Source organism: Elephas maximus, chromosome 9 (assembly GCF_024166365.1).
Source record: "Elephas maximus indicus isolate mEleMax1 chromosome 9, mEleMax1 primary haplotype, whole genome shotgun sequence".
NCBI classification, from domain to species: domain Eukaryota; kingdom Metazoa; phylum Chordata; class Mammalia; order Proboscidea; family Elephantidae; genus Elephas; species Elephas maximus.
In genome coordinates, this window is record NC_064827.1 from 84697653 (window position 1) to 84715018 (window position 17366).

The 17366-nt window shown below is 45.9% G+C and overlaps 1 protein-coding gene across 2 annotated transcripts in view; it reads right to left on the reverse strand.

The window, feature by feature from the left end:
* APBA1 (amyloid beta precursor protein binding family A member 1) overlaps positions 1-17366 on the reverse strand; it is a 235613-nt gene that overhangs the window by 15859 nt on the left and 202388 nt on the right. For both annotated transcript variants that reach the window (XM_049895520.1, XM_049895519.1), the window contains 4 exons: positions 17164-17250; positions 16223-16408; positions 9643-9822; positions 7064-7276 (listed from right to left, as the gene is read on the reverse strand). In XM_049895520.1, the coding sequence (XP_049751477.1) occupies positions 7064-7276; positions 9643-9822; positions 16223-16408; positions 17164-17250 (666 nt within the window). The remainder of the gene's footprint in view (positions 1-7063; positions 7277-9642; positions 9823-16222; positions 16409-17163; positions 17251-17366) is intronic.

Here is a 17366-nt window from a genome sequence, read left to right on the forward strand (position 1 = left end):
AGCATGACCCGCACGCCTGTAATGGAGTTACCCAGAAGCTTGTTGGAAATACGGAATTTCAGGCCCCATCTCAGAACTAATAAAATCAGAATCTACATTTTATCAAGATCCTTAGGTGATCTGCATGTTAAATTCATTGCAAAGAACACTGACTGCCTTAGTTATCTAGCGCTGCTATAACAGATATACCACAAGAGGATGGCTTTAACAGAGATTTATTCTCACAGAATCTAGGAGGCTAGAAGTTTGAATTCAGGGTGAGAGCTCCAGGCGAAGGCTTTCTCTCTCTCTCTCTTGTCTCTGGGGGAAGGTTCTTGTCACCAATCTTCCCCTGGTCTAGGAGCTTCCCACAGCAGTAACCCCGGGTTCAAAGTATATGCTCTGCTCTTGGCACTGCTTTCATGGAGGCTTGAGGTTCCCCGTCTCTCTGCTCACTTCTCTCTTATATCTCAAAGGAGAACGACTTAAGACACAACCCAATCTTGTAGATTTGAGTTCTGCCTTGTTAACATTAATTGCTGCTAATTCTACCTCATTAACATCATAGAGGTAGAATTCAAAACACATAGGAAAATCACATCGGATCACAAAATGGTAGACAATCACTGAGAATCATTGCCTAGCCAAGTTGACACACATTTTTGGGGGACACAGTTCAATCCATAACACTGACTCAGTACTAGAACCAACAATACCAATGTGTAGGCAAATTGGTAGAGAATTTAAAAACAATATGTTGCTGTTAGCTGCCAGATAAGTAGGCTCTGATTCATTGTGAACCCATTCACAACAGAATAAAACAACTCTCTGGCCCTGTGCCATCCCCATGATCACACTAATGTGATACATAGGGTTTTTATAGGGTAATTTCTGGAAGTAGGTTGCCAGGCCTTTCTTCCTAGTCTGTCTTAGTTTGAAACTCCGCTATAACCTGTTCAGCATCATAGCAACATATAAGCCTCCACAGACAGACAGGCGGCAGTTGTGTATGAGGTTTACTGGCTGGGAATCAAAGCCAGGTCCTGGAAGGTGAGAATTCTACCCCTGAACCACCACTTGCCTCAAAACCAATATTACCACCCACTAAAAATCAGTCTGCTTTTTTGTACTGACAATTCTGATACCAGTGATAACATACTCCTCCCAGCCAGGGTGCACCACCCCTCAGGACCCAGTCCCTGTGTCCACTTTGGTTGGGCGGGGAGCTTTCCCTGTGACTTATGGGTGTAAGGCACTCCATCCTTCCTGCCCAGAGGAAGTTTGGCAGTGTTCTTAGTATTCTAACTGGTCTCCCTGGTAAGTACTTCCGTGCTGAGGGCGGCCACGCAGGCACCGGTTTTCTTATTCTCCATCTTCATCAGTTACATCTCTTTCATTACCACTTGGCCTTTTAATTTTCTGATTCTATAAATAGAGACTCCACTTACAGATACTGAAGTTCAGCTAGTAGCTCAAACAAACCTTTTCCCCTTAGGAAATTGCTCAATGCTCCCTTTGTATCCTAGGCAAATGTTGTTTTCGCCTTGATGCTGTGACCCTTCAGGTAGAAAAGGAGTCCCTAGGTGTCTACCAGAGTCAGTCAGTGCTGCCCTCAGGGGTCTCAAACCTCCACCTTAGAGAGCCCGAGGGGTGGGAACAAGGGGTCTTGGAACCACTTGCCAGCACTGGGCAAGCTGTGGGCGCCTTGATGCAAATTGGGCATCTGCTATCCTCCTCACGGCTGTCGTGGGATGAAGGAGGGGCTGGGCTCCACCTGGCAAGTGGGTCATGGGCTCTGACATGCAGCCTCACCAGTCCCACCCAGGCCTCTCTCTGATCCTCCTCCCCATAAACCCTCCCCAAACCTTTCAAGACCCACATCAACTCCCCCTGAACCCTGCCTGACCTACCTTCCCCTCTCTCCACCCCTCCCCCCAACTCACTGACTTCTCTCCCACATCTCAAGTCCTGTACTTCTAAGAAAGGATTTCTCAGCCTCAGCGCTACTGATATTTGGGGCTGGAAATTCCAATAGGGCTGCTGTAAGTCAGAATCAACTCGACGGCAATGAGTTTTTGGCTTATAATCCTTTGTGATGGGGGGCTATTATGGATTGAATTGTGTGCCCCAAAGATATGTTGAAGTCCTAACCTTCAGTAACTCTGAATATGACCTTGTTTGGAAATAGGGTCTTTGAAGACACTATCAGTTAACATGAGATCATATTGGAGTAAAGTGAGCCCTAAACCAATCATAAAACCGGTTGCCATGGAGCCAGCTCTAACTCATGACGACTCCATTTGTGTCAGAGCAGAACTTTTTTCAGAAGTAGATCACCAGATCTACTTCCGAGGCACCTCTGGGTAGACTCGAACTGCCAACCTTTTGGTTAGCAGCCAGGTATGTTAACTGTTTGCACCACTCAGGGACTCCTAATCCAATCACAGTGGTGTCCTTCTAAAAGAGAGGAGACATAGAAACACAGAGTAAATGGCCACGTGATGATGGAGGCAGAGACTGCAGTGATGTCTAAGTCAAGGTACACCATTGATCACCAGCAGTGACCAGGAGCTAGGAGGAGGCAAGAAACAGATTCTCCCTTAGAGCCCTCAGAAGGTATCAACAGGGCTGAATCCTGAATTTGTACTCCCAGCTTCCAGAACTGTGAGACTATAAATTTCTGTTCTTACAGGACACCCCGTGTACAGTACTTTGCTATGGGAGTCCTAGGACACTCATAAGGGGCTGTCCTGGCCACCGTGGGATGAGCAGCAGCATCTCTGGTTTCAACCCACTGGGTACCAGTAGCACCCCTCCACCCCCCAGTTGTGACAACCACGACTCTGACATTCCCAAAAGTCCTCTGAGGGACAAGAATGCCCAGCTGAGAAATGCTGCCTCAGGAACCAGCATTAGATTGTCCTTCTCCCTGGGATGACTGTGTTGGAGGCAGGGTATCATCGGGGTTGAACGACCTGGCTCTTGAGCCAGACGGCACAGGCACGTATCCTGGCTCCACCACTAACAAGCTGTGTGACCCTGAATAATTACATCATCTTTCTGTGCTTCAGTTTCCTAACCTTACAATGAGCATAATAATAGTTCCTATGCCACACACAGAAGCTGGACTATACGAAGAAGAACATGGCATCAGGATTGGAGGAAGACTCATTAACAACCTGCCATACGCAGATGACACAGCCTTGCTTGTTGAAAGCAAAGACAACTTGAAGCACTTACTGATGAAGATCAAAGACCACATCCTTCAGTATGGATTATATCTCAACATAATGAAAGCAAAAATCCTCACAGTTGGGCTGATAAGCAACATCATGATAAATGGAGAACAGATTAACGTTGTTAAGGATTTCATTTTACTTGGATGCACAACTAACACCCATGGAAAACACCAATCAGGAAATCAAACAACGTATTGCACTGGGCAAATCTGCTGCAAAAGACCTCTTTAAGGTGTTAAAAAGCAAAGATGTCACTTTGAGGACTAAGGTGCACCTGACCCAAACCATGGTCTTTTCAATCACCTCGCATGCATGTGAAAGCTGGGCAATGAATAAGGAAGACCGAAGAATAATTGACGCCTTTGAATTATGGTGTTGGTGAAGAATACTGAATATACCACAGACCACCAGGAGAACAAACAAATCTGTTCTGGAAGAAGTACAGCCAGAATGCTCATTATAAGCAAGGATGGTGAGATTTTGTCTATTGTACCTTGGACATGTTATCAGGAGGGACCAGTCCCTGGAAGAGAAGGATATCATGCTTAGTAATGCAGAGGGTCAGCGAAAAACAGGAAGAACCTCAACAAGATGGACTGACACAGTGGCTTCAACAACGTGCTCAAACACAGCAAAGACTGCGAGGATGGTGCAGGAGTAGGCAGTACTTCGTTCTGTTGTACACAGGGTTGCAGTGAGTCGGAACCGACTCGACAGCACGGACAGACCCTGTCTCTCCTGTCTCAATGCCACATTCCTTTCTGTTATTTCAATAACAGTCCCACTCATCCTCTAAGTCCCATTCATCCTTCAAGGCCCACCTTAAACATCCTTAAAAATTCTCCCTCCTCTAAACACTTGGAGCATTTTACCTCTGTGTTGCCATTAGGGCCAAGTGAACCCTTTCAACTCCGTAAGTGTCCTCCATATGAGGAATGCCATTCTGGCTTTCCTGCATAGTCAAGTTCAGCGCCTAACAGAGGCCCCATTAAACATGTTTGAATGAATATGCATGTTCAAAGCAGATTCTTTAGCCTTATCTTTAATGTATATTAAGTAAGAGATGGAATTATTTAAGTGTGAGATGGAACAAAAAGAAATGAGGTTGAAGAGGACTATTTCTGGGTGTGATTATCTTACGAGGAATTAAGAATCTAATCCATTTTATTAAAATCAAAGAGCGGTACTCATCCCTATGTCCTATACATGTACCTTCATCTCCCACTCCGCAACTTCCCGGCCAAGGATGTAATCTTGTGTAATCTTTCTGTTGCTTAGAATGACTATTATATGAATTCATATTCTCATTCTCTCATGCACACACCACTCACACACACACACCACTCACATTGCACACACAGACACACACAACTAAGTTCTTGACAACAGTCTTGCAGGAAACCCTGAGGGGCCAAGGAAAGCTGCACCATCCCAGTCTGCTTCCGGTGTCACAGCGTTTGGTCCAGAACCAGTGGGGTCTACAGACACCGTGGTCAGGAGGAATATTCTCGTTCAAACTGGCCATGCAGCCAGCAAGTACCAATGCGCTCGAAAGACTATAAACGGATGCTTCATTTCTAAAAGAAAATCTTAATCTTTCCTCTCAAATATTCACATTTAATTTTCATTTCAGGACCTCCTTTTAGCATTATGTAATAGCCCCAGTTAAACAAGAAGTAATTTTATTTTGGTATATATATATGCCTACTGGAACCTGTATAAGCTGGAAACCTATTAAAGAAGGAAAACGCAAATATATTCCACTAATAGACAGTGATAGAAAAATGGTAAGACTGCACCCTGTCAAAGGCAGAAAACTTGCGAGACCCAGAAAAACAAGACAGTTCCGTCAAGTTCCATCTCTCACAGGCTTCACTATATTACCAAACCTTTTTTTCACCCCAAACAGAAAGTGTGTACCCATCAAGCAATTAAGTTTTGGAAAGAGATAGTGGTGATGGTTGCAGAATATGGTGAATATAATTAAGGCCAATGAAATGTATACTTAGAAATGGTTTAAATGGGAGGTTTTATGTTATATGCATTTTACCACAATAACTTTTTTTTTAAAAAAAGGAGTACGTACATGGACCATAAAGATGTCCCTTCTTCTTATGACAACCAGCCTGTGTGGACAGCATTATGCAGCTCTAGGGGAGGATAATCTCACCTGGACCACAGTCGTGGTCCCTGTTAAGGAAAAGTACTCTCTATTTTGAAGCATTTCTGTGATTTGTAGTCAAATTTAAAAAAAAGAGAAAGAAAAACCCATACCTGTTGCCGTCAAGTCGATTCCAACTCATAGCAACCCTACCGGACAGAGTAGAACTGCCCCACAGGGTTTCCAAGGAGCAGCTGGTAGATCTGAATTGCCGACCTTCTGGTTAGCAGTCAAATTCTTACCCACTGCACTGTCAGGGCTCCGTGATTTGGCTCAAGAACATCTGGCTGACTGTACAGGACTGTATGGATTACTGTGCTGAGGAAAATTCTGTTGAGGCTGAGTCTGGGCTTAGTGGGAGAGAGCGCTGTGACTGATTAGTGATGTCTGTTATGGGCATTGTCATTGGTTGAATCGTGTCCCTGCAAAATTTATGTTTAAGTCCTATACCCCAGTACCTGAGAACATGGCCTCCTTTGGAAATAGCGTCTTTGAGGATGTTATCAGTTAGGTAACAAAAACCAAACCCACTGCCATTGAGTCGATTCTGATTCATAGCGACCTCACAGGGTTTCCGAGGCTGTAAATCTCTACGGAAGCAGACTGCCACATCTTTCTCTTGAAGAGCTGCTGGTGGTTTCCAATCGCTGACCCTTCAGTTAGCAGTCAATTGCTTTAACCACTGTGCCACCAGGGCTTCTTATACTGAAGTTAACTAAACCAAACCAAACCCATTGCGGTCGAGTCGATTCCAACTCAGTGACCCTACAGGATAGAGTAGAACTGCCCCATGGGGTTTCCAAGGAGCTGCTGGTGGATTTGAACTGCCAACCTTTTGGTTAGCAGCCATAGCTCTCCGTAGCTCTTAACCACTGCGCCACCAGGGCGCCATACTGGAGTTAGGTGGGTCCTAATCCCATCTGAATGGTGTTCATATAAAAGAGGAGAAGACACACATGAGAGACAAGACAGAGGGAAGATGACTGTGTGATGATGGAGTTATACTGCAGCTGCAAGCTGAGGAACACCTGGGGCTACCAGAAGCTGAGAGAGATAAGACAGGATCATCTCCTAGAGAGGAACACAGCCCTGCCGACACCCTGAATTCTGACTTCTAGCCTCCAGAACTGAGAGACAATAAATTTTTGTCATTTTAAGCCCCTCTGTGGTACTTTGTGATGGCTGCCCTAGGAAACCAACATAGCTGTGGCATTAGATGTTATGTGACCCACATATACCATCCCAGGTCTGAAAACAGGTTTGGGGAGGAATCTGTAAATAGTAACTTGAGTGTAAGCTAAAAACAATAAAACAAAACCCTGCTGCCATCAAGTTGACGCCAGCGCATGATGACCTCACGTGCGTCAGAGTAGAATGTGCTCAATAGGATTTTCAATGGCTGAGTTTTCAGATGCAGATCACCAGACCTTCTTCCAAGGTGCCTCTGGGTGGACTCGAACTGCCAACCTTTCCATTAGCAGCTGAATACCTTAATTCTAGCGCCACCCAGGGACTCTGAGGGTAAGCTACCTGAGTGCAAAGTTTACAGCTCTGCATACTGAGTCCTCCTGGGTGCCTGACACACCGAACACGTTCGTTCGTATTAACGATCTGAATTGTGGTCACACTTTCCCCCTTCATTTCAGGTCTCCAACAGAGGCTAATTTCTCCTGCATCCAGGTACCTTAATAATACTCTGGCAGGTGGACAAGGGCAGGCCCACCAGGCTAGTGCCGTTAATAGACATGATCTGGTCCCCAATATTCAGCTTCCCCGACTTCTCTGCAGGGCCTCCGTGCATCATGTTGGCTATGATCACGGTTGGCAGGATGGACCCCCAGCCGGACTCCACAATCACCACACCTAGGATTTCTCCTTTCTGCTTCTCTATGAATACCTGAAAGGAGAAAAACAGGAAGCCTTAATCAGCAACCATTCAGGGTAATGGTAGAAAGAAAATCATTTCCCTCCTCCTGTCTTTACCAAAAAGGAAAGACACTTTCACAGATGACTCCAACCCATGGGATCCCTCTCTTCTCTGTAGTCTGTGACATCCAGTGTTTGTACAGAATGATTTAACACACGCTGCTATGGACTGAACTGTGTCCTCCCAAAGTCAGTGCTGGAATCCTAACCCCTATTCTTGTGGAAGTAATTGTGTTTGGAAACTGGGTTTTCTTTTTTATGTTAATGAAGCTGTATCCATGTAGGCTGTGTCCTAAACCTAATCACTTCCCAGTTATAAAAAGAGCAGATTAGACACAGAAGAGAGCACATACTGGGAAGACAGACACCGTGTGAGGACTGTCTATAAGCCAAGGAACGCCAAAGAACCAGGGAACGCCCCGGGCTAGCAACAGGGAAGTAATCCACATGGCCAAGACCCTGATTTGGACTTTAGGCTCCAGAACTGTGAGCAAGTAAATTTTGGTTCCTTAAAACCACCCACTTGTGGTAGTTGTGTTACAGGTAACTAGACACTCTCGTCACCCTCTTGTTTCACATAAGCAATCTTGCTTGGCAATACCCAGAACACCTGGTTTTTATTCTGTAGTCCTCAATGGTGGTAGCTTTGGTGGCGTGTTGCGGTTTTAGGAAATAGCTTTTGGATTCTATGCACAGTTCCCCATCCCACATTTATAAATGTGGCTCATAAATTCTCTCCAATATTTAGCATTCTTGAGTTAAAAATAAATATGTGTTACAGTAACACTTCTCTGCAAGTAGAAAAAGAAGAAAAAAGACGCTGACGTTATCACAATTCTAAAAGGGTGACAGTGTAGACAAGGAGACCATGTGCACAACTGTGGTGACCTTCCCTTGGTCGGGCAGAGGAGATGGTTGGTTTTGGACACCTGCAACTTGGTGAGGTGTGCAGAGATGCTACAAGGGCGAGACACTTCTTGGAGTCATCCAACAAAGAGTGAGTGTATGTGTGTGTATTTATTCACGTTCTTAGATACATACGTGCTTATACACACACTGTAGTAGTTGCTGCTGGTGTCTGCCAAAATCCCCCTTGCAGGCTGGTAGCCCCTCCCCCCAGACGTTGAAGCTCACAGCTGGCCCCTTCCCTGGAGAATTGCCCTTAGCCAAATGGAGGACCCTCCTGGCCTTGGCCAATGACTGGCCAATAACCCACTGGCCTGTTGTGAAGATGTAACACCTGTTCCTAATTATCTGAGTGTAGGACTTGATTTTATTTTTATACATAAACATAAAGACTTCTCGAGTGCATGGCTCTAGTTTACATTAAACTCCCAAGAGTACAACTACTGTGTAACTAGCCTGCCAGCTACCTCATTCCAGGTGGGACAACTCTGTCCTACAATTTGTGCCCCAGAATTCCCCTTGGATCAGACTGAAGTTCATCTCCAACGAGACCACATTCTTCTTGAGCATCCTCCACCATCCTTCTTCCCCACTCCCTTTCTCCTCAGCGCACGTACTCTCCCAGGAAATCACCTGAATGGTAATCCTTGTCTCAGGCTCTGCTTCTAGGAAACTTGAAGCAACGCACCTAACATACACTAGTGGCTAACATGATCACTTTCTCACTAAAGGTTCTTTTTTACCCACTGGAGAAAGTCCAAACTCCTTGGACGGACTTGTAAGCCCTCCGTTCTGACCAGGACCTTCATGCTGGTCTCTCTGTCTCCTTTGCTACACTACCATCTGCTCAGCCATGCTGCCTATCCAGGGCTCCCCAGATAAGCCTCTGGCTTTCTGACCTTCATGCTTCTGCACTGCTACATCAGCCCGGCCCTCTCACAGTCAACACTTTCCACATAATACCCAGCCCTCTGGACCAGCTCAAAGGGCCCTGTTTTCCTCCTGGCACACTCATACAGTTGAAACACTCAGGCTGTTCCTGAAGGTTGCAGCATTTATTGTCTGAACCCCCGATCTGTTCCAGGCTCTCCGGCACAGTTCTCTTTGACCGGTGCTTGCACCCGACACCACCATTTAACTTCTTTGGTGCCCTTACTTAGTACCAGAAGGGCAGAGTTCAGGTCCCATACAGCTTTAAAGCCCACACAACTCTTAGCCCAGGATTCCATACAGCAGAAGATACTCTGCTTCACTGTCTATGTCCCTTCACAGCAGCAGGAGAGGGGAGCCAGAGACAGGGAGGAACCCCTCAGCAGTGGCCCCCATACTACACACTTGACCCTCAGCTGCTCTGACTTTCCCTCCACAGCTGTCCCTGGGGCCGCTGCCCAGCTGACCTACCCTGGAGAATAGCTTCAGGAAAGTACCTACATCTTTGCAGTTTTCAGACTTGGAGAAGTGGATCAGGTCGTCATTGTACATGTCCTGGGTATTGAGCAGGTCACTATACTCCTTCTGGCTGAGGTCTTCGGGGTTAATCCCATTGGCCCTGAGGAATTCCTGGTATGCCACACTAAATGCCTGACCAATGGACTGTGCGATCAGTTGGGCCTAGAACAGCAGCCAGAGACAAAAAGATGGAGGTCAGTAGGGCAGTGCTGTTGGTGGACGTCCTGGTGCCCTTTCCCAACAGGACTAAGGGTCCCAGCAGGACTATGCAGGCCTAGACATCAGCCAAGCCAGTGGTTCTACATGCGAGCACTGATGCCTTCCTGGGGCCATTTTTAAATTATGGGAACATTTTGGGTTATGATAGGAGGGAGTTACTGGCGTTAAGCGGACAGAAATCTGAGGCTGTACACCCCACAATGCAAAGGACAGTCCTACACGATGACAAGGGGTTCTGCATCCTGCACAATTTTCAAATATCCCAACTGGCCAGTCATGTAGATGTAATCCCTGTCCCTAGTCATGTGAGTCTAGGACTCAAGGAGTCCCTAGGTAGTGCAAGCAGTTAAGTGCATGGGTATGAAACAAAAGGTTGGTGGTTCAAACCCACCCAGAGGTGCCTTAGAAGGAAGGCCTGGCAATCTGCTTCTGAAAGGTCACAGCCATGACAACCCTATGGCGCACAGTTCTACTCTGCACACAGGGGGTCGCCATGAGTTGGAATTGACTTGACAGCAACTACTGGTGGTGTAGGACTGAAGTGTAATTTATATTTAACACAAAGACCTGGAGTGGATGGCTCTTGTATGCAATAAACATTCCAAGAATATAACTACGAGGTTAGTTGAGAGAAGATGATATTTTGTCCAGAACTCTACCAGGAGTAAGCTTCATGCCTTTGGCAAATTATGAACATGAATGCTGATCACAGTATCTGAGTTGCCATTAAATCCCATCACTAGCAGCCTCCACCTTCACAGTCACACACAGTGACTCAGTGTGTGTTTTTATATACACACTCTTATTTAGCCCTCAATTCAAATAGCAAATGTGGACAACACTCAGCTGAATACCTTGTCCTCTTATATCCAAACATACTCATCAAGTAGGTGTAAGCATCTGACTATTTCATGCTGTCTTCTGGTGTGGCTGGCCCAAGCATTTACATAATATCATGAATATGATTTTATTTTCACTTGTTTTCCTGATATATTTATGGCATTACTTGGATTATATTGCGAAAAAATTTCAAAAGGGGAGATTATATTATTTATTATCACTTAATTTCCTGAATTTCATTCCAGGAAAGTAAGCGAGCATTATATAGTATCTATTGTAAAAAGGGTATTGACTGGGGCGGCAACTCGATCAACTGGCATAACATAGCTCATAAAAATAATGTCCTACCATCTTAGTTTGGTGAGTAGCACCGGGGGTCTTAAAAGCTTGCAAGCAGCCATCAAAGATACAAACTATTTGTCTCTACATGTCTGGAGCAAAAGAGGAAAGGAAAGCAAAGGCTCAAACTAGCCTATAGGACACATAAGTCTATACGAACTTCACCTAGAGACTCACCTGCCTTGGGACCAGAAGAACTAGATGGTGCCCAGCTACCACTACTACGGTTCTGACTAAGGATATAACAGAAGGTCCTGGATAGAATGGGGAAAAAATGTACAACAAAACTGAAATTTCTAAAAAAGGCCAGACCAGTAGAGATTAGAGGAACTCCCAAGGCTATTGCCCTGTGATACCCTTTAAACTTGGAACTCAAACCACTCCCAGAGATCACCTATCATCCAAAAGACAGAGTGACTCATAAATAACATCGCCTGTGAGTACTGTGCTCCTCTAAACAATCATCTAAATAAGAGCTAATGGTCAACATTTACCCTAGACCAAAGACGAGAAGGTAAGGGGCGGGGGGCAAGGAAGCTAGATTAATGGAAACAGAACCAGAATGGAAATAATGAGAATGCTGACACATTGTGAAAAGTATAACCAATGTCACTGAATTATATGTATAGAAATTGTTAAGTAAGAATCTAATTTGCTATATAAATTTTCTCCAAAGTCACCAAAAAAATTAAAAGAAAAAAAAAAAGGATACTGGGTCCAACAGAGTTGAGTCCTCTTTCTAGTCCCATCCTGAACTTTCCAGGTGAGGAAACTGAGGCCCAGAAATGCAAAGGAACCTGCACAAGATCACATAGCACACAGGACTGAACTGTGCTTCCATTGTTCTTTCCCCTGCACTGGGCTTTGATAACTTTTCGATGCATTAATCCGTCAACATTATTAACCAGGATGGCCAACAGCGGCGGAGCACTTCTCATGTGCCTACACTGCATTCAATCCTCACATCAGTTCCATGACTGGTAGAGGTCACAAGCCATCATCCAAAATTTACGAAACTGTGTTTTGCAATTTAGAGATTTTTGGATTTTAGAAAAGTAACAGGGTGCCTATCCTGTACATTATGAAATAATCCCTTTAAAGATCTGGGTAAGTACTCCATAAACAAACACAGTAATATTTCTGTACAAAATGTGCAAGATTCATACCAAAAAAGCCAAACCCATTGCTGTCGACGTCGACTCATAGCAATGCTATAGGACAGAGTAGAACCAAGGAGCGCCTGGTGGATTCAAACCGCCGATCTCTTGGTTAGCAGCTGTAGTACTTAACCACTATGCTACCAGGGTTTCTGCAAGATTCATAGCAAGCTGGAAAAATACTATAAAATTCCTCACTGCAGTTAATGTCAGGCTTTCCTGCCAACTGACCACAAAAGAGCCCTTTTGTTTCTCAGAGCTTTTAGACTTTGGCACTTTGGACCTAGATCATTAGCCCCATTGGACAGGTCAGGAAACTGAGGTTGAGAGGTTAAGTTGCTCACTCTCTGGGAAGGGGGTGGGGCCGGGGGACCTGATCCTGGTAGTCTGATTCCAGAGCCCACCCTGTCACCCACCACACGGCTCTGGCTCACCGTGAAATTCTAATGGGTAGAAAAACAAAATAAAAAACAAAAAGCAACAAAACAAAAACCTCTGGGGCACTATAATTAAAAGACACCTAATTCTAAACTTCACTCCTCCTTTCCCTGCCTTCTCTAATGTTTTGGTACACAAAAGCTAATTAATAGTGATGCTAGAACTTTCTGTATGGCTGGCCAGGGGAAAACAAATGCTTTACTTTTCTCCCTCTGAGGATCTGGTGACTTTACATGCCAAGTCTTGCAAGTTGCATAGAGAACCACACCCTGCGTCCTGCTGTGAAATTGGGAGGTACTGAGCCATTGCTTCTGGCGTCAGAGAGGCACCTGTAAATAAAGTGAAGGATGTGTGCCTTGAACAGAAACGGACTGCCAGACCACCACAGATGGATATACCAGATGGACGCTATGGCAACTGAGCGTAGTTGCTGGGTGGCACACATGGTTATGCACTTGACTACTAACCAGTAGGCTGGCAGTTTGAACCCACCCAGAGGCACCTTGGAAGAAAGCCCTGGTACTCTGCTTCTGAAAGGTCACAGCCATCACAAACCCTATGGAGTGCCATTCTACTCTGCACACATGGGGTTGGCAGTAGTTGGAACTGACTCCATGGCAACTGGTTTTGTTTTGTTTTGTTTTAGTGCCGCGTGCCAGACACTGGGCTCTAAATACCTAAGTCACACAGCAGCCTGATGCAGGAGGCACCATCATTTTACCTAACAGCCAACTGAGGCTTAGAGACCACATTGCTCAGATGTGGTGGCAGCAGGATTCACACCCAGCTCTCACCAGCTCTGGAGCTAACGCTCTTGGTCCAGGCTCTAGAGGAAGCAAAGGGGTCAGATTTCCAAGTCCACTCTTGTCCTAACTCTTGCTTCTCCGTTCTTTTCTTTCATCAGCTTTCCTGCTGGATCCAAAGGAATCCCAAGGAAGAAAACCCCTCCTTATGAGCTCGAAGCCAGTGGCTGAGGGTCTTCCAGGGGCTTCCCACGCCTGGGCAGAGGTGGAGGTGAGCAGTGCTAATGCCACCTTCTCACTGGCCTCCTGCAGGACACAGGCAGCTTAATAAAGGGTCTAAGTTTTAACTCTTCTGGAATTTTCCAAGGACCTTCTGTCATGGATTGAATTGTGTCCCCCCAAAATACGTGTCAACTTGGTTAGGCCATGATTCCCAGTATTGTGTGACTTCCACCATTTTCTCATCTGATGTGACTTTCCTATGTGTTGTAAATACTATCGCCATGATGTTAATGAGATGGGTTAGCGGCAGTTATGTTGATGAGATCTACAAGATTAGATTTTGTCTTAAGTCAATCTCTTTTGAGATATAAAAGAGATAAGTGAGCAGAAAGACAAGGGGACCTCATATCATTAAAAAAGCAAGTGCTGGGAGCAGAACGCATCCTTTGGGCCTGGGGTTCCTGTGTGGAGAAGCTCCTAGACCAAGGGAAGATTGATGACAAGGAGCTTCCTCTAGAGCCGACAGAGAGAGAAAGCCTTCCCCTGGAGCTGGCACCCTGAATTTGGACTTGTAGCCTACTAGACTGTGAGAGACTGAATTTCTCTTTGATAAAGCCATCTGCTTATGGTTCTTCTGTTATAGCAGCATTAGATACTAAGACACTTTCTAAAACTCATTTTGTCCCAATTTGCTGGTATGGACATGATTTTAAAGGAATAGCAAGGAGAATGACAGGGAGAAATGTTTCAAGCTCTCTGCCTTCTCAGTGACTTTGTCCCTGGGCTGCTTTTTAGAGAACCTGACCAGCAAAGGATGGTGACAATGAGCAAAGCATCTCCTCCTCTCTGGAGCTGCAACCATATCAGCTCAGGTTCCCCTGACAAAATAAGGCTGCCTCTGACTCCTCACTCCACGGACAAAAGCAATTTACTGTAGCTAGACGAATACTCCATTGGAGAAAAATGGCTTGTCTAAGGAGCCAAGGCCACCACAGGCAATGGTCTTTAAGAGATAAGGGCTCTTTGCTCACTATGAGACACAGAGGCTATTCCACTTTGAGAGGGGAAAAAATAAGCAAGGTCAGCAGCACGGACGTGGCCCTCCTAGGGGCTCTGCAGGTCATGGCCACTGTGGGGCATGTTCCAAGAGGGGAGGCACTTGGGTGCCACTCTGGCACTAATGCAGCTGGAAGCTGCAACCTTGCCAGCAATTCCACCATTAGCTGTGGGGACAACCTGAAAAGAACAGCCAAATGGAAGACACGAAAATTAGCTGTAAGCTAGTTTTCTTCGCCAACTTCACCACCTATAGAAATGTGGGGTAGGAATCACTGGCTTTGACAGGGGGAGGAGCTGGCCACCGTAAATACCAAGGAAAACGGGAAGGGGACTCCCCTTCCTCAGTCTCCATTAACAAGGGGGAGGGCTGGTCTGCTTCTCCCATCTCACAATAACATTAAAGGTCTTCATCCAGGTTTCTAAAGTCCTGGCAGCACTTCTGACCTAGGGGACATCTGGAAACGTGCAGGGGAATTTGGATTTTGATGATGACTGGGGGTGGGAGACAGGAGGGTGCTCCTGCCATTAGGTGGGAGGGTGCAGGAAAACTAACTCTCCTTAGCCCACAGGACAGTCCTGCATGACACAGAACTGTCCCCCCTCAAATGCTCTCATGCCCAGATGGACCTGCTCAGGCCCGTGTGCATCTGATGGCATTCTTCTCACACTTCCCCTCATTCTAGGCTCGCTGGAGGCCTGGCCTTCTTACGCTTCCTCAAGCCTAGCTGGTATATCCCCGCCTCAGGGCCTTTGCACTTGCTCTTTTCTCGCCCTCACTTTATTCAGGTCTCCACTCGAATGTCACTTCCTGAGAAAGGACTTTGTTGGCCACACTACCTGAAACAGCTCTTGCTCTTCTACCCCCTGATCTTGGTCTATTTTTCCTTATACCGCTTAAAAACACCAGTTGCCGTTGAGATGACTCTGACTTACGGTAACTCCGAGTGTGTCACAGTAGAACTGTGCTCCAGAGGGTTTTCAATGGCTGATTTTTCAGAGTAGATTGCCAGGCCTTTCTTCCAAGGCACCTTTGTGTGGACTTGAATCTCTAACCTTTCATTTAGTAGCTGAACACATTAACTGTGAATCACCCAGGGACTCCTTATAGCACTTACTACCTAATTTTATCTTGAGTATTTATTTATCTACTTATTTTCTATCTCCCTATAAATCTGATGATGAGTAACTTCTCTCTTTTATTCAGCCTTTTATCCCTAGCACTAAACAGTGCCTGATACATAAAACCAAAAACCAAACCCATTGCCGTCGACTCGGTTCAACTCATAGCGACCCTAAGGACAGAGTAGAACTGCCCCATAGGGTTTCCAAGAAGCAGCTGGTGGATTCTAACTGCTGACCTTTTGGTTAGCAGCCAAACGGTTAACCACTGTGTCACCAGGGCTGCCCCAACACACAGTAAGGGTTTATTAATATGTGTTTAACGTATGATTAGTTAGGCTGATTCAGACTCTGGAAAATGGAGAATCTGGCCACACGACCACAGCTCAGGTCACCGGGAAGGAGAACGGGGCAAGCCGCCCTTACATCCTCCGACTCGAACACGTGGCAGATCATCTTGTACTGCCTTTTCCCGTCCTGGGAAGGGTGGGAGGCTTCCACGTTCTCCTGGGAGTTGGAGCGGGGCATCCGCCTGCGGGCCATAAGCACGACGATGTTCCCGATGTCTGCGATGTAGGAGATGGTCCTCAGGGGGTGGTCCATCATTGTCTCCTGGGGGGCGGGAGGGAGAGGACACTTAAGTCCAGTGTGGAACTAGTGACCCAGGAGAGGCTCAGCCACACCGCAGGCCAGGCAGGGACTGTCCATAAGTAGGGTGGGCCCCAGGGGGTTCATGGAAGGGCCTTGATAGCAGATTCATGCACAGCCCACCCTACCCGAGGGCCTCCTCCTCAGCTAATAACCACAGCAGAACATCTGTGGCAGCTGAAAACAAGAAATTTCAATCATTTACAACCAGTAGAACCTCTGCTGGAGAAGTTAAAAAATAAAAAATCTACAAGGGGTAGTTGTCATTTTTTTTTTCTTGTGCGTGTGTGTGTGATTTTATTTTCTTATTTTTTATTGTGTTTAAGTGAAAGTTTAAAAATCAAGTCAGTCTCTCATACAAAAATTTATATACATCTTGCTGTGTACTCCTAGTTGCTCTCCCCCTAATGAGATAGCATGTGTGTGTGTGTGTGATTTTACATAAAAATTCTTCAAAGGCTAACCTGGTTCATACTGAAGAATCCTCTGCTAAGAATTTATGAGAGCTGTTAACACACAACATCTATGTTTTAGTTTTTCTTTTGATCTTTAAGAAAACAGTCCAAAGCCCCACCCAGCAGCAGGCCTTACAAAGCCACCACCTTCCAGCTTGTGTGGAGACCAGCGTCTGGGCACAGCTGTTCCACAGACAGGGGCACCGACTCTGAGCCACCAAGCTGCTAAGCTTCATCCCCAGGAAAGGTGAGGCTGACTCGTACCTGTGTGTCAGCATTCAATACTTTGATTCTCTGGGTAGAAATGAAGAGATCCACCTCTGTCATTGGCTGAGATTCGCCTTCAGGAGCCTGAGAGGAAAAATGCACCGAGAGGAAGCTTTAATAAATGACTGCAAGCCAGATGCCAGGGAGAGGTTAGCTCACACACCAGAGGCACCAAGACACAATCACCAGAACAGCAATGC